The sequence below is a fragment of the Protopterus annectens genome, chromosome 3.part0 (genome assembly GCF_019279795.1).
Source record: "Protopterus annectens isolate FY-2018-M chromosome 3.part0, PAN1.0, whole genome shotgun sequence".
In the NCBI taxonomy this organism is placed as follows: Eukaryota; Metazoa; Chordata; order Ceratodontiformes; family Protopteridae; genus Protopterus; species Protopterus annectens.
In genome coordinates this window covers 362,426,224-362,443,552 of record NC_056731.1, presented here as the reverse complement: position 1 = coordinate 362,443,552, position 17,329 = coordinate 362,426,224, and the positions used below count along the sequence as shown (strand labels likewise).

Sequence of the window (17,329 nt, the reverse complement as noted above, 5' to 3'; positions counted from 1 at the left end):
TAGCTGAACAGAAGTCCAATGACTCTGATGCATCTAAATATGAAGATATGCAACCTCTCTCTGCTTATGAGGATTCTGATGCAGAGGAATCATCCATCCAGCCTCTCCACCAGAAGACTTTTCCTTTGGGGAAACCCTACATACTTTAAGGGACCATTTCCATTGGGAATGTCAGGACTACCTTCAGTCAAAAAAGAGACTCAGGGAATTCTTAGATCTTCCACAGCACAGACCTCTGGCCATTCCTCCTTTCCTGGATGTTGTGGATGATGTTTTCATGGAATCCAGTTTGACTCCTGACACCCTCCCTCCTGCTCCCAGGAAACCTGACAGGTACTACAAAGTCCCTTACTCTCACAAATTTCTTTTCAAAAATCCTACTGCTGAATCCGAGGTTACCTCTCAAGTACCTAAAGGAATTAAAGCAACTTCTGTGAAGAATCCCACCCCCTCAGATAGGGATTCCTGAGCATTAGACAGATGGGGTAAAAAAGTATATACTTCTGCTACTCTTGCTATTAGAGCACTAAATTGTCAGTTCCATATGCTGAAATATCAGCAACATGCCATGGAACTCCTCAAACAAAAAATATCTTCTTTTCCTGCTTGTGCAGAAAGTAAAGAGTTACAAGAGTTAATGCATTCTGCAAGTCAAGTAACTACGCACACCTTACAATGTGGTTTTGATGCCCTAGAAGCATCTTGCAGGACAGCAGTCACTGGTTCTGTCCTTAGAAGGCATGCTTGGCTTAAAGAACAGCCCTTGCCAGACCATGTCAAATCCAAATTATTGAATGCACCCTCACACAAAGACAACTTATTTGGCACCAAGGCAGAGGAGGTCTTAAAAAGATGGAAGAAAAAGCTAAATCTATGCAGACAGTTAGACGTCTTGCAGGTCCAGCCACCAAGGTTCAGTAGGCATTGCCCTCCATGCACTGGTCCTTTCCTGCCCCCTCCAGGTCAGCTCAGCCCAGACCCTGGGGAAGCAGGCCTCCTAGACAACAGCCCCAGGGAATGAAGAGATCTAAGCAATGGAGTTCCTCCTCTTCAAAACCAGGGAGTGCTAAACCACCCCCTCGTGGTAAGAACTCACAATGATTCTCCACTTCCACCCCCCTCCCTCTGCCCACCTGCTCTTGCCCCAGGAGGAAAACTCTCCTTCCAGGCAAGCACCTGGGCCACCATTACCAATGACTGATGGGTCCTCAACATAGTGTCCTAGGGATACAAATTTTATTTCCACATTCTACCAACCCCAAAAGGGTTCCCAGATCTTCCCCCAAACCAGTGGGCAGAGGCCAAAAAGCAAGTCCTTTCCCTGCTCTCTATGAAGGCAATAGAGCATGTTCCTGCAGAACAGATAGGCCAAGGTTTCTACTTCAGACTCTTCCTGGTATCCAGAAAAGAGGGCACCTGGTGCCCCATCCTCGATCTATCCATTCTAAACACCTTTCTGGTGATACCAAAATTCAAAATGCTCATCCTCCAGCAGCTTCTACCTATGCTCTCCAAGCAGTGGTTAGCCACCCTAGACCTAAAAGAGGCTTACCTACACATTCCAGTCAGGGAATCACTCAGGAAATATCTACGTTTCAGGGCAGGATCACTGCACTTTCAGTTCTCTGCACTTCCCTTTGACTTATCCACTGCTCCCAGAGATTTCACAAAATGTCTGACTCCCGCTATTGCTTTTTGCAGACAAAGAAATATTTAAATTTACCCATACTTAGATGAATGCCTGATTCAGGCAGATAGTCAGGAAAAGCTACTAAAGCACCTGACCTTTGTAAAGGACCTACTAACCTCCCTGGGGTATACTGTCAACAAAAAGAAATCCAAACTAGTACCCACCCAAAAAATTGTATTCCTGGGAGCAAGCCTGGACACAGCATCCCAGATGGAATTCCTTACACCAGAAAAACAAACCTACCTGACAGCCTACTTCTCTCAACAAGCCGCCAGACCCCAGTTATCAGCAAGGAAAATCCTGCAACCTCTGGGGTTCATGGCTTCTTGTATTCTACTTATTCCATATGCCAGACTACATATGAGGAAACTACAATGGTACCTAAAAAGCCTTTGGTGTCAACACTGCCAAGACCTGGAAACTCTTATACCAATGATGCCTTGTTTAAGGAAAGATTTTCTTTGGTGGGTAGCAGCATGCTACCACAACAAGGGACTACCCTTCTCACAATCCCACACTGCCCAGACCCTCACCACAGATGCATCAGACTATGCCTGGGGTGCACACCTGGACGGCAGGTGCATTCATGACCAATGGAGCCCACATCAAAGACATGTGCACATCAACAAAAAAGAGATGTTAGCTGTTCAGCACACTCTGACAGCTTTCAGACCCCTACTCTCCCCTTGGCCTCTACTGATCAAAACAGACAACACCACTGTGATGTGGTATGTCATCAAGCAGGGAGGGACTCACTCGTACCCTCTGTGCAGGCTCGTCATGACCCTTTGGCACACGGCCTCAGCCATGCAACTACACCTGTTAGCACAATTCCTGCCAGGCTCTCTAAACTCTCTGGCAGACAACTTAAGCAGAACTCTTCTGGACCCACACAAGTGGCAGCTAGACAAAAGAACCTTCACCCTTGTAACTCAGAAATGGGGCACCCCAAAGGTCGACCTTTTTGCTTCCCAATCCAACCATCAGCTCAGCAAATTCTGCACCAGGGAACCTCAGAGCAAGGCCTGGTAAGTGGATACTCTATCCTTCCAGTGGGTCAACCTCTCGGTCTATACATTTCCCCCTCTACCACTCATTACAAGGGTACTGCTCAAAATAAAGGAGGAAAAACTGAGGACAATCCTGATTGCCCCAGACTGCCCACGCCAACATTGGTACCCACTGCTGCGCAACCTGTCACCCCTGCCACCATGGCATCTCCCTCACATCCCAACATTCCTGACCAGAGGAATGGAGAATTCATGCATCCCCAATTGCAGACCCTCAATCTGGCAGCCTGGCTTATTCCCTGACCACTGCACAAGCTGCCAATCTAAGCAAACAAGTTCTAGATGTTATGCGTGAGGCCAGACGCCCTAGTACTAGAAAGTTGTATGCTGACAAGTGGAAAAGGTTTTGCACCTGGATCCTGGCTAAGGGAGCCAGAATGGCACAACCCTCCCTACCTCTCATCCTGGATTACCTGGCTGACCTACTACACAGGGGTCTATCCTTCTCTTCTATTAAAATTCATGCCTCTGCCGTCTCTGCTCATTTCAGCACAGAGCCACCAATTTTCTCCTATCCTCTCATCAAACAGTTCCTAAGAGGGGCTAACAGCTTGAGGCCACCCAGAAGAGTACCTACCCCAGCTTGGGACCTAATCTTTGTGTTGGAAAAGCTCACCCTGCCCCCCTTTGAACCAGCAGCTTCAGCAGAGTTAAAGTTTCTCTCTTGGAAGTCAGCCATCACTTCAGCTAGAAGAGTATCTGCGCTACAAGCACTAATGGCTGTAGAGCCCTTCATCATTTTCCATGCTGACAGGGTCTCCCTCAGGACTAACCCATCCTTCATGGCAAAAGTGGTGTCCAGTGTGGCTCTCAACCAATACATTCATTTGCCCACCTTTTTCCCAAACCCACAAAACAAGGGGGGAAATGATTCTGCACTCTCTAGATGTGCACAGAAAGTTCAGATTCTACCTAGACAGGACTAAATCATTTAGAAAGACCGATCAATTGTTAGTCAGCTTTGCTGCAGGGGCAGAGGGCAAGACCATATCAAAACAAACCACTTCCAAATGGATAGCACACTGCATCCATTTCTGCTACAAACAGCACATGAAACCTCCCCCCAAGGGGGTCAGGACACATTCTACCAGAGCAACCTCCACCTCTGCAGCTTTCCTCAGAGGGGTCCCCACCAGGGACATCCTGGAGGCTGCAATATGGACATCTGTTCATACCTTCAACAAGCATTACCACTTGCCTATCTTCTCCAAATCCAGGGCAGGCTTTGCCACCGCAGACTTGCAGGGCATCCTAGCCAGCACCCAGTCTTCTTGACTGCCTCCACCCTTTTCTTCAGCTTTGGGAATCAACCCAAATGTGATGACTGCAACAGTGAAACACAAAGAACATAGTACTGCTGTGTACACTTACCATAAATGTAGATGTTCGAGTGTATTCAGTGTTGCAGTCCTGGTTTCACTCCCTCCATCCCCCTTGTCTCTCTCTCAGTTTCTCTCTCTCTCTCTCTCTCTCTCCTTACAAGTAATTTTTTATATTTACTTTCTACTGGTGGTGTTCTTCCACCATAACCTAGCTCCCTCTTGGGGGCTCCTGACAGTTAGGGCAAGAAAAACTAATGTAATGGCGTCGGCTGCCTTATTTTATACCACTGATGACCTGACGTCAGTCCTGGAGCGACGGCAACAGACGCAGAAATACTAAGCCTCTGGTATTTGGGCTGACTGAGGGCTACCCTGGCAGGGATAACCCAAATGTGATGACTGCAACAGTGAATAAACTTGAACATCTATATTTATGGTAAGTGTACAGAACTGCACTACCTATTAACCTGGCTAGCCTTATCTGCAAGGTCATGGAGCATATCATCATGGACATTATTAACAAAGATATAGGTAATCTCCAAACACTTGACCCTACTCAATTTGGATTGGTCAAAGGGAGAGCATGCCTGTTAGACCTGGTGGACTTCTTTGAGACAGTCACCAAGGCCGTTGATTATGGGAAATCTGTGCACACAGCCTACCTAGACTTAGCCAAGGCTTTTGACAATATCTCGCACTCAGGCATCATTGACAAACCCATCCAGCTAGGTATCAACCCATATATCATTAGATGGTTCGCTAACTAGCTCACTGATAGACCCCATATAGTCAAAATAGGGAAATCCACCTCCAACAGCAGACATGTAACCAGTGATGTTCCACTGGGATCAGTCCTGGAACCTCATTGTTTGGAATCTGTTTCTCTGAAGTACAAGCTAAAACTAAATGTCTGTGACTGACAAAGTTTGCTGATGACTGCAAACTGGGAGAGGTCATAGAATCTCCAAATGATGTCAACATCCTGCAAGAGGGTCTTATACAAACAAAAGATTGATGCCAAAGTCATGGCTTTAAACTCAATGCAAAATATTGTGTTGTCATCCCTTTTGGTAAGAGCAATGTTCCTGCTAACTACCACATCAATAACAACACCCTAAGTACGCACTCAGTGGTGAGAGACCTGGGCACACAGGCTAACTGCAACCTTACCTTTGATCACCATGTCTCCACAGCGGTAAGAAGGGCTTTCTCTATTGCTTATCTCATAAGTAAGGGCATTGCCTCCAGAAAAAAGGAAGTTATAACTTCCCTGTACTCTTCCCTCCATCAGACCAATAATTGAGTACAGTGCCCATTTTGATATGTATCTTCTTCAGTAATCCTTTGTGGTTTGTGTTTCCGATACTTATCAGTTATCTGTATTGTTGTAGTGTGTGTTTGTATATAATTCCCATTGGAACAGTCCTGCCACATTATGATGTCTTTCAGTATATATACCCTCAGCCATGAGTATATTGCAACCAGTAACAAGATGTGCAACTGTTTATAGTTCTGTGTAGAACTGTTCCTTGAGATGCACTGATCTCTTAAAGTGATTGTTCAAGTTAAGGGGGTTTTTGGGACACAGTCCTATGTGTGGGTTATGAGGGCTGTGCCCTTTACAAAAATACTGTTATAAGCCATTTCTGAAATCAGTCTGTCATTAAAGAAAACTTGTTTATTAATACTAGATTTATTTAAATAATGCTGTGAATATTGCTTTGAAGTATTTGTAAAGCGTATCATATCTCCTGCTAAGGGATGTGTTTTTCAGTTTCTGGAAGTATGTTTTTCACTTGAATTTGTTCCTTGACTGTTTCTAAGAGTTTGTCTATGTTTTTAAAATGTGTTCAGAGGAGAAAAATGCACTTTGCTAGGTCCCCCTGAAGCCTCGTACCCTTGCTGCTTATTTATATAAACTCCAAAGTCACTGCAGTTGAGAGAAAGGAGAAATCCCCAGGGTAATGCAGCCTTCATCTTCTGGGACAAACCTGGTAGTCCCGCACTAATTCCACACAAAAGAATGTTGATCAGTAGTATCTTGACAACAGGCATTGCACTTGGTTATTTCAGCATTACATAGGGTGGGGGCATCGACTTCTTTTTCTTTTCTGTTTTTGTCTTTTTTAACTTACTTATTTACTACACACCTTGTGGGATGCATATCCTGACTTGGAGTGCTGCTGAATACATTTGAAAATGTGGAGCAAGTCTTCAGATTTAGATTTATGCTGGAGCCTTACCTCGATTGACCTAGGTACATTTTCCTGACACTGTGTGTCACAATTTTAAGTTGGCAGTTTACATATGTGTTTTGACAGTGAAGAAATATGTGGGTGTCATTGGAGTGTTTTGTAGCCATTACCTTGCAGTGACATAGTGCAGTACAGAAGGAGTAAGTTCATAGGTTAAGTTCATAGGTAATTATTAGGCTAATGACTGCAGGGGGCCTTTTTAAGCCTAGCCATGCTTCCCGGGAATCAAACCCTGTACCTTGTGCCCATGAGGTAAACACCTTAATTATTACATGATCCCCTAACCATAGAATGTAGGGATGCTGTCCTGTTTACTTACAAGCCGAGCTAACAGTAATTGTATGGTCTGAGGTGTTTTTCAGCTTGGGCTGTTCCAGTTTTCCACCATGTGTTTTAACATACAGTTGCTTCAGTGCCATATGCAGATAAATGTCTCTGGTCTGCATATCTGCAAGTAAGTTCTTAATATTATAGTTTGAAATTGTATTAGTTGTGCCTGCAGAGCTGGTGGCTTGCTTGGCTGCTACAAGTTTTCACTACGTACAGTGTAAAGCTATTCTTATATCAGAAGGTCATAATATAGATGGTACTTCCTCTGTTTAAAAGCACTGCAGTGCACCTAAAAACATTGCATTCATAATTTATTTGCCTTTCATAGCCTGAAAACAGCGAGAAACATTCCATTTTGTGACAAACATTTCTATCCCTTTTTAGAGCACTCTAAATTACTTACAGTTTTGCTTTTTATTTCAGGTGTTACAAAGAGCTGAAGTAATGAAAAGTCATCATGGAAGCTCAGACCCATAAACTCACCACAGTGGAAAAGAAAAAAGTTGAAAATTCCATTAGTAAAGGCCCCTCCACCACACGAGCAGATGTCAGTGAAAAAGCTGTTGCCTCTAGCACAACTTCCAATGGTGAGTAACAGCAGGGATTATCAAGCAGCCATACCAACAATATGTTTATGTTTGATGCCTTCTTTCTGAGTCTTAAGTGCCGCACCTGGTTTGTGTTTGTTTTAAATACTTTTTTTTCAGGTAGAGGGGATTGAAATTGCAGGAAAATGGTAGAGTTAAACATCACTTTTATGACATCCGTCTAATCTACAACAAAATATAATGGAAAAACATCCTGTCAGACTCTGTTTCCCATTGTCTTTTACGTAGTTCTTACATGAGATGCTTGATCAGACTCATTATTATAATGTTGAGCTTATTAAAGTTAATTTAAGGAAAGCAGCAAGGTTTAAACATGTAACAAATTATTTTGATGTAAACTAACAGAAAATTAGTTGATTTTAAAAGTGCTTTCCCTGCTTTGGAGATGTTGTGGAAGAAAACTGTTAAAAATAAATTAAACAGATTAACTTTTGCTTCTGATAGTGTGTTAAGTTTTTTTTTTAGCAGACAACATCCACTGGATAATCATAATTTCTGCCAGGACAGTTGCAACACTCTTTTATTTTTGAACTAAATCACATCAAGGAAAAGAGCGGATCTTGGGTTATCCAAGTGGGAAGTCACCTCTGTGGCATGCTGTATGTTTTCTTGTTGGGATTTACTGAAAGTTTTATTATATCATTCACTGCTTCAGCAGTGATAACACTTCTGCTGTAGGAGTCACAGTAACTGGACTAACTTCCAGAACTTAGCACCCTTTCACCTCAAGCCTGGGTGGATGCCTTTCCACCTGGATATTAGCATGTTTGTGGTATATGAGGGAGGTCAGCCTGCACTGTTTGAAGTTCTTTTTTGTCACAATATGAGTAAAGTTCCTGGCATGTACCTAAATGTGGTGTCAGTCACCAGTTTGGAGTGTCTTCTACAGTACAAATGGGTACCCCATTGGGGAATATTTTATGTTTTTACATGTTTAAAACTTTGGCAGATTTTGAGAGTTGAGGCTATCAATGCCAGAAGATAGTCAGTAATTGTATTATGAGTAGGAAACAAACCCGGTACAATAATTTCAATAAGTGTGCATTTTGCTTGGAGAAGGAACATGACTCCGCCTTCTTCCCCCATTGTGCTAGATTTAACTAGATAACCATCAGGTGTAGATCCAAATCTCTCCATTCTACTTGAGCCAGAGAAGGCTCCATGCCTTGTTCAATGCTACCATGGCATGGGACAAGTCATTCTCAGATGCATCACTGAAAAAACATCAACAGAGAAACACCCTTAAAAAAAGGATTCCAGAGAAGCCGATGGCATACTTTGGAGTCAGAAGATCACTCTAGGATTAAAGGCATTGGGTCTGGTGAGGCATTTTTAAGTCCCCAGTTCTAATACCTACTTGACTTGAGGCCACTGGTGATGTTCCTCGAGGTGCCACCCTGCACTTCTATGATGGCATGTCTTCTTGATCCAAAAGCCTTCAACTGTCAGCCTGTTTAGATGCTTTTCTGCAGGCCTCTAGATCAGATGTCTCTTTCTCGGTAACCATGGAAAATACTAGTAACCCCTTCATTCTTGTCTGTAAAGACATCTACAGTACTAAGACAGAGGATTAGCACCCACTCATGACCCAAGACTTTTATGGCAGTCACCACTCCTACTAGAAGCAGGGCCAAGATGTTCGAGTCTCAGATGTCCACCATCTTACGTCAGCATAAGCTGAGCATGTCCTCCTCCATTCCACCTCCCCCATGCCCCCACTTAAGGTCTGGTGAAGGTGGCTCAGAAATTTGTATTATTCTATAAGAATCTGCAGCTGCAAGCATCTGAATACCTGCTCAAAAAAATACATCCTCCCTTGAGGAATCTGATTCATCTTGATACAGCATGCAGGGTGGCAACAACAGGTTCGTCATCAGGAAATGTGCCTTCTACATCATGTGGAAGGAGAGATTCTTAATGTCCTACTGGAGAAGAAAAGTTTTGCCCCCCCCCCTGCAGAACAGTGATTAAAAGAGGGAGGAAAAGGAGAAATCTATGCAGTCAAACAGTTGTTGCACTCCTCTTCCCTGAAATACATCTAAAGTCATTTTACAACACATTGGCTTTTACACCAGAGGCAAGGCAGAGGTAAGCAGAGCAAAGGGAAGAAAGACCAATGTAAAAGGGGATGTCAAGCTTACCAATAGGGGAAGCTGGAGGCCCTCAGGGCCAGGACTCCAAAAGGGAATAGCTGTGATTCAACAAACTTCTTACCTCATCCTTCCCCTAAAATCCCACCTCAGTCTATACCCTACCTGGACCCCCAGAAAATAGGAAGCTGCTTAGGCTTACTTGTAAAACATGGGGAGAAAAATCACACAAGGCAGATTGGTCCTGGAAATGCTGGCTTATTGGAATAAACTTCAGTTCATAAAAATGCCGTGGTTTTCAGACATCTCACCAGTACACAGAGAAAAAAAGAGAATGAAGTTAATGTTAGTTACAAGCCCTTCTGCATCAGGCACACAAGAAAATAACTAGTGCTACTATTTATTACTGTTTGTAATCCCAAGAAAAGATGGCCCACGGAGGCCAGCTTAGACTTATCAAGACTAAACAAGTTTGCAGTGTTCCAATATTTAAAATGCTAAGTGTACTAGCCCTTCTAATCTCTCATTTTTTCTAAAACCTTTGTGGTTAACTTGGCTCTGAAAGATAGCTACTTCCACATAAAGATGTTCATCGTGCATACAGCTGCAGTCATAACAGATGGGTTCTCCTGCCGTCAGGCGGGTCCTCGGTCGGCCGAATTCCAAAGTCTAGGTCCGGCGTCGGTTGTCGTCGCTTCTTCCCTGACGTCAGTGCGACAGGGGCATAAAGGAACCAGCCGAAGCCATTTTCTTCAGTCTTTCTTGCCGCGCGGTGCCCGAAGCAGAAGCAGTTCGCAAGTGCCGGTTGGCCAGCTCCTGAGATTACGAAAATTTGGAAACCAAAGTCTTCTTAAAAGCTAAGTACCCCGTTGGGAAAGCTTTTCTTGCCTCAGACCGATGTCAGACAAAGTTAATAATTGTATTTCTTGTGGGAAGCAAATACCGCATAAGGATTTCCATTCCCTCTGCATACCTTGTTTAGGCCCAGACCACGATGTCTCGGTCTGTCGCTTTTGTGCTACTTTCAACAAACGCACTATTAAGCGTCGGGCGGAGTTCGCCCAGCATTATTTTGGGAAAGCATTTAACTATACTATGTCGTCGGATACTCCGACTCCGGTTTTGTCTAAAAAACGCAAAGATAAGGACCGACACACAAGGTCCGCGGCCTCTACCGACACCACGCCAAAGCCGGCTACACGTGGTCCGGTTCTCAGCGAGGCGCCTACGCAGCCCCTGACTACCGACGACACTTCTTTGACAGTGTCTCCTGTGCCCGAAGTCGCAGGCTCCTCGGCCCACACCCCGACTACAGATACCGAAGCCACTCTTGGCATTGAAACTCAGAATGTGGACAGGTCCACCTCCACTCAAGGTGTCTTCAGACCTTCCTCTTCTTTCTCCATCAAGGCTTTCACTAAGTCTAAAGCAACCATGCACTCTAAGAGACCAGCTACACAGGGCCCATCTCCAGGCCCCATGCCTAAGAAACAGATGCTTAAAATGGCTGAGGATTTAATTACTCTTATCAGAGGTTCTCAGCCCTCACCGGACAAAAGGCCCAGAGTGGAGGAAGATTCCCCATCCTCTGATCAGGGCTCCATTATTTCAGAGCAGTCTGATGATCAGGAACATTCTTACTCCCCTTTTGAAGACTCTGATGTGGAGGAATCCATCCCTTCTGTATCCCCCCCTGAGGATTACTCATTTGGGGAAACTTTGCATACCTTAAGGGAACACTTCCACTGGGAAGGCCAAGATTATTCAGATTCCAAGAAAAGGCTCAGGGAATTTCTCTTGCTTCCTCGGCACAGGCCTATGGCTATACCTCCTGTCTTGGACATCCTAGATGATGTTTATTCGGAGGCCTGCCTTAACCCGGACTCTCTACCTCTCTACCTTTTTGCTTAAAGATTTGGGTGAGGCTATACAGGATCCAACAGCTGAGGGGTTCCAAGACAAAATGAACTCCCAGTTGGCAACCCTGAATTCGATTGTTAACTCCTCCATGTGGCTTATCTCATATGCTGCTGATGGGGTGAGTAGGGCCGCAGGCACAGGTGTAGCTTTACGATGTCATGCCTGGATGTGGCTTTGCAATTTTGCAGACCCTTTCAAGGCGTCCTTCACCAATTCCCCCTTTGATGGCTCAACATTGTTTGGTCCTCAGGTGAAGGATACATTGACTAGGTGCGAGGTGGAAGGTAAGACTCTCTCTGCTGTGGGAGTCCGTTTTTCTACCCCTTCTAGACCTTATCCAAAAGGTCAGAGGGGAGGAAAAATGTGGTTCCACAAGCCTCAGGGAGTCTCATCTGACGCACAAGGTCGATTCCCCTCTAGAGGCAGAGGATTGAATAACAATAGATGCCACCCTAGAGGCAGAGGAGGTCCGCAAAACCAGGGTAGCAGAGAAACTTTCTCTGATAAACCCTTTCAGCATCCCTGAGGAGCTGCCCAGCTGTCCACCTTCGGAGGCAGTCGGGGGAAGATTATCACTGTACCCAAAAGCCTGGCTTTCCCTCACCCAAGACAAATGGGTACAGTCAATCATATCTGAGGGTTACAAAATTCCCTTTATTCACATCCCTTCCCAACCCAAAGGATCCCTTCCAGACGTTCCACCCAGTCTAAGGGAACAAGCAGCACTAGAAATATCAAAGCTGCTATCAAAAAGAGCTATCCAATCAGTCCCAGCAGACCAGCAAGGATCCGGAATCTTCTCCAAATTCTTTTTGGTACCAAAAAAAACAGGGGACTGGAGACCTATACTGGATCTCAGCAAGTTAAACAATTATATCAAAAAAACAAAATTCTGAATGGTCACGCTACAGTTCATTCTACCCTTCTTGGGTCAGGACAATTGGATGTGCTTGATAGACCTTCAGGATGCGTACTACCATATCAAAATGCACAGACGGTCCAGGAGGTTTCTCCGCTTCAGGCTGGGAGCCAGTCACTACCAGTTCAGAGCCCTGCCCATTGGTCTCACTACAGCCCCCCGAGTGTTTACCAAATGCATGGCAGTGGTCGCGGCTCACTTGAGACGTCAAGGATTCCAGGTGTTTCCATATTTAGACGGTTGGCTCCTTACCGCCACCACCAGACATCAACTGCTTCTAGCCAGAGACTTCACCATCCAAACTTGCCAAGCTCTAGGCATCTCAATAAATTTCGAAAAATCTGCCTTGTCGCCTTGTCAATCTATTACCTTTATAGGCGCCACCTTAGACACGCTCAATCTTTCCGCCAGACTTACAGAGCAAAGAGTGTTAGATATCCGCAAACAAGTTTACCTTCTATTACAATGCAACAAGGTCAAAGCCAGGGTAGTCTTGAAGGTATTAGGACTCATGGCAGCTACTATCACCCTTCTCCCCTTAGCTCGTTTCCACATGAGGATCCTCCAATGGATGCTGTTTACTCAATGGTCCTTCCAACAGCTCCCGATGTCTCACATCATATTAATAACTCAATCATGCAAGAATCACCTGTCTTGGTGGATCACATCTCCTCAAGTTCTCCAAGGCAGACCTTTCACCCCCCCCCCCCAGTCACCACGGTGACAACGGACGCCTCCCTGATCGGGTGGGGGGTGGGCATTATCAGGGCAGGACAGTCCAGGGCACGTGGCAACCTTTCGAGTGCCACTTGCACATAACTGTCTTAGATTTGAGAGCAGTGCTTTTAGCGTTGCAAGCCCTTCAGGACTCTCTTCCCACAGGGACTATTGCAATTCAGACGGACAACATGTCCGTAGTGTGGTACATCAACAAACAGGGCGGAACCAGATCCTACCCCTTATGTTGAGAGGCACTCAGACTTTGGCAGTGGGCGATTTCTTCTCAGCATTTTCTGATAGCAACGCACATTCCCGGGAAGTCCAACGTGATTGCGGACAGGTTGAGCAGGGCCATTCTCATGCCCCACGAGTGGTCTCCGAAGAAATCAGTGCTGGAAGAAGTCTTCCAAAGATGGGGCCAGCCTTGCTGCATTCTTTTTGCTACTCCCCAAAACAGCAAGTGTCACGACTTCTTCACTCTCTTCCCGTTACCAGGCCATCCCACCAGAGACGCTCTAGTCCACGATTGGCCCCGGGGACTTCTGTATGCTTTTCCCCCTTTTCCACTGATATCTCAATTAATTCAGAAAGCTATCGCCTTGAGAGTTACAATGATCCTCATTGCCCCTTACTGGCCTCGACAGATATGGTTTCCGTTCCTCCATCATTACCTGTTGGAGCAGCCTTGGCATCTGGACCCGGTGCCAGATCTGTTGACCCACCAGTCGGGCCAGCTGCACCACTCCCTTCATTCTCTCAACCTCACAGCGTGGTTTCTCCAATTCCTACCCTAGCCAGGCTTCCCTTAATCTCTCATTCAGTCCGGAACATCCTGATAGCCTCTCACAAATCTTCTACCAGGAAGATTTATAATAGTAAGTGGAAATGTTTTTCCTTCTGGGCAGCATCAAAAAATTTAGACCCCCTTCACTTCACCTATCCAGTCTATCCTAGACTTTCTGGCAGAGCTCTTTCATTTAGGCTCTTCTTCATCTACCATTAGAGTACAACTAGCTGCTATATCTAATTTTCATGTAGGTGTCTCAGACTCCAGTATCATGTCCCATAAGCTCTGCAAAGCCTTTTTAAGAGGTGTTTTTCTGCTCAAGCCCCCAATCAAAGATCCCCCACCTCAATGGGACTTGAATTTGGTTCTGGCATCCTTGATCCTCCCCCCCTTCGAACCAGCGGCTTCATGCCCTCTTAAGCTGCTCTCATGGAAAACACTTTTTCTAGTAGCCATAACTTCAGCTAGTAGGGTATCTGAACTTCATGCTCTGTGCAGTCGTCCTCCTTACTTAGTTTTCCACAAAGATAGGGTGTCCCTCCGGACTAATCCATCCTTCTTACCTAAAGTTTCCTCTGAGACAAATCTGAACCAAACGATTGATCTCCCCGTCTTCTTCCCTGACTATTCCAACAGGTCGGAACAAAAGTTACATTTTCTAGATGTTCACCGCCAACTTAGATATTATTTAGACAGGACTAAACAGTTCAGGAAATCTGATCAGCTTTTCCTGTCTTATGCGGAAGGGAAATTGGGCCTTCCAGTTACTAAAGTGTCCCTTTCAAGATGGCTTACCTCTATAATTACCTTCATCTATGAAATCAGACATCAAAACTGCCTTCAAGACCTAGAGCTCATTCAACTAGGGCATTAGCTACATCTGTAGCTTTTCAGGACAGGCTGCCAATAGATTCCATTTGTGCAGCAGCCACTTGGGCTTCTCCTCATACCTTCATTTTACATTACAAATTGGATATGGCCTCCAGAAACCGTGCCAACTTTGGTTCCACTGTTCTCAAGAGTCTGTTCCGATAGGCCACCCGGAATAAGGTGCTAGGGACGCGGTCCCATCCAGCAAGAATGAAGGCGAGATTGACAACTTAACATTAAGAAGTTATGTACCTACCATAACGTTCCATGTTAGTTGTCTTCTTCTCGCCTTCTTTCTTGTGTCCCACCCTCCTTCCCCCTAGCCTGGACAGACCGATAGGAAATTTTGGGATCTTCCTTTGGAGTTTTCTTCCCACATGTTCTACCACCTCTATTCCCCCTTTTATGTTTGTGGTAGCTTACATTCAGGTTTATATAGAGGTGGGTTCTTTTTTCTCCATACTGTGGAAACCAGAACTGCTTGGTTTAGCTATCAAATGAGATATGAGTAGTTACCGCTAGCATTGTGGGATATAGGGGAGCCTCAAGCCGGTGGAATTAGCTCTCGAGCTTTAGTATTGGCCGAGTCGGAGCCGAGGATTGGCTCCAAACCCCATCCAGCAAGAAAGAAGGCGAGAAGAAGACAACTAACATGGAACGTTATGGTAGGTACATAACTTCTTATTCACTACCTCCTGCACCAGCCAAACCAGACAGATACTACAGAGACCCTGACTCACACAAATTCCTCTATAAAAGCCTTGTTGCTGACCCAGAAACCATTTCCCAGGGTCCCAAAGGGGTTAAAGCCTCTACTGCTAAAAATCCTGTGCCCTCTGAAAGGGATTCTAGAGCACTAGACAGATGGGGAAAGAAAGTATATACCTCAGCTACTCTAGCTATGAGGGCCTTAAATTGTTAGTTTCACATGCTGAAATATCAACAATATCTGATACCTCAATTAAAACAAAAAATGCTTGCACATACAGACCAGCCAGATTACAAGGAAATGCAAGATTTGTTGCATTCAGCTGAACAAGTGGGAAAACATACTTTGCAATGTGGATTTGATTCATTAGAAGCTTCTTGTAGAGCAGCAGTAACAGGGTCTGCCATACGTAGGCATGCTTGGTTAAAAGAAACCTGATCATGTTAAAGTGAAGTTATTGGATGCACCCTTACAGCAGGATGTTTTATTTGGTGTAAAAGCAGAAGAAGTTTTAAAGAAAATGGAGGATAAGGCAAAATCTATGCAGACGGTCAAGGATTTTTTACAGGTTCAACCTCCTCGTTTCAGCAGAAATTGGCCAACCAAGAACTGGTCCTTTCCAGCTTCTGCCAGACCACAGAGTGGCAGATACAGATGCCCAAGAGGTAGAGGCCAGCCACAAGGCTCTTACCAGCCTCGACAATGGAGTGCCACAACCTAAAAAGGAGGAGAAGACAGGTCTCACACTACCAGAAGACAAACACAATGACTTACCCCTCAAACTACTAAGCAAAACCCTCTTGGCAGCTCCCTTGGGGGGAAAACTAGCACTTTTTGCAGACAATTGGCACATCATCACAAAAGACAAATGGGTCCTAAATATTGTATCTCAAGGATACAGATTCCACTTTCACACTTTGCCAAGGATAAAAGGAATGCAAAACCTGCCACCAAATCAATGGGCAGAGGCTCAAAAGCAAATTTCATCTCTCATGGACATGAGAGCCATTCAACAGGTTCCTGCACAGGAGCAAGTACAAGGATTTTACTCAAGACTGTTTCTAGTTCCCCGAAAGGACAAAGCCTGGACCTCTCAATTCTAAACATATACCTGGAAGTACCCAAATTCAAGATGCTAACACTACAGCAACTTCTTCCCATGCTGGGCAAGAAGGCTTGGCTAGTAACGTTGGACCTCAAAGAGGCATACCTGCATGTCCCTATCAGACAAAATTGCAGAAGATACCTCCGATTTATTGCAGGTTCAACCCATTACCAATTCTCTGCACTGCCCTTTGGCTTATCTACTGTGACCAGGGTCTTCACAAAATGCCTGGCACCAGTAATTGCATACTGCAGACAAAGAGGGATTCAAATATATCCATACCTGGACGACTGCCTTATTCAAGCAGAAAGCAAGGACATTCTATTAAAGCATCTGGCGTTTGTCAAACACCTTCTAAGTTGCCTAGGGTACATAGTAAACGAAAAGAAGTCAAAACTAGTGCCCTCACAAGACATAATATTCCTGGGTGCCAGCTTAAATACAACGGCCCAGAAGGCTTACCTCATGCCAGACAAGCAAAGACAACTGACTCAATACTTCAAAACGATGGCAACAAAGACCCAACTCCCTGCAAGAAAACTTCTGCAGGCCTTGGGATTCATGGCATCTTGCATACTACTAATACCATTTGCAAAACTGCATATGAGGAAATTACAATGTTATCTGAAAAGTGTTTGGTCTCAACACAGCCACAGCTTGGAAACTCATTCCCTGCCTTCAACAGGAGTTTCTATGGTGGGCTCAGGCATGTCACCTCAACAAGGGTCAGCCTTTCACCTTACCCACAGCCAGGCAAACTATAACAACAGATGCATCGGATTATGCCTGGGGAGCACACATGGCAGGACAGTGTATTCAGGGCAAATGGTCTGCAAACCAAAGGCATCTACATATCAATCAAAAAGAGATGCTAGCTGTACAAAATGCCCTAACAGCTTTCAAGGACCTCCTACATCCAGGACAACTCCTAATA

At 45.0% G+C, this 17,329-nt stretch overlaps 1 protein-coding gene across 1 annotated transcript in view; it reads left to right on the top strand.

Moving 5' to 3' along the window:
• GLI3 (GLI family zinc finger 3) overlaps positions 1-17,329 on the top strand; it is a 1,844,924-nt gene that overhangs the window by 233,831 nt on the left and 1,593,764 nt on the right. The window contains exon 2 of the mRNA XM_044064809.1: positions 7,091-7,254. Coding sequence (XP_043920744.1) covers positions 7,125-7,254 — 130 coding nt within the window. The 5' untranslated portion in view covers positions 7,091-7,124. The remainder of the gene's footprint in view (positions 1-7,090; positions 7,255-17,329) is intronic.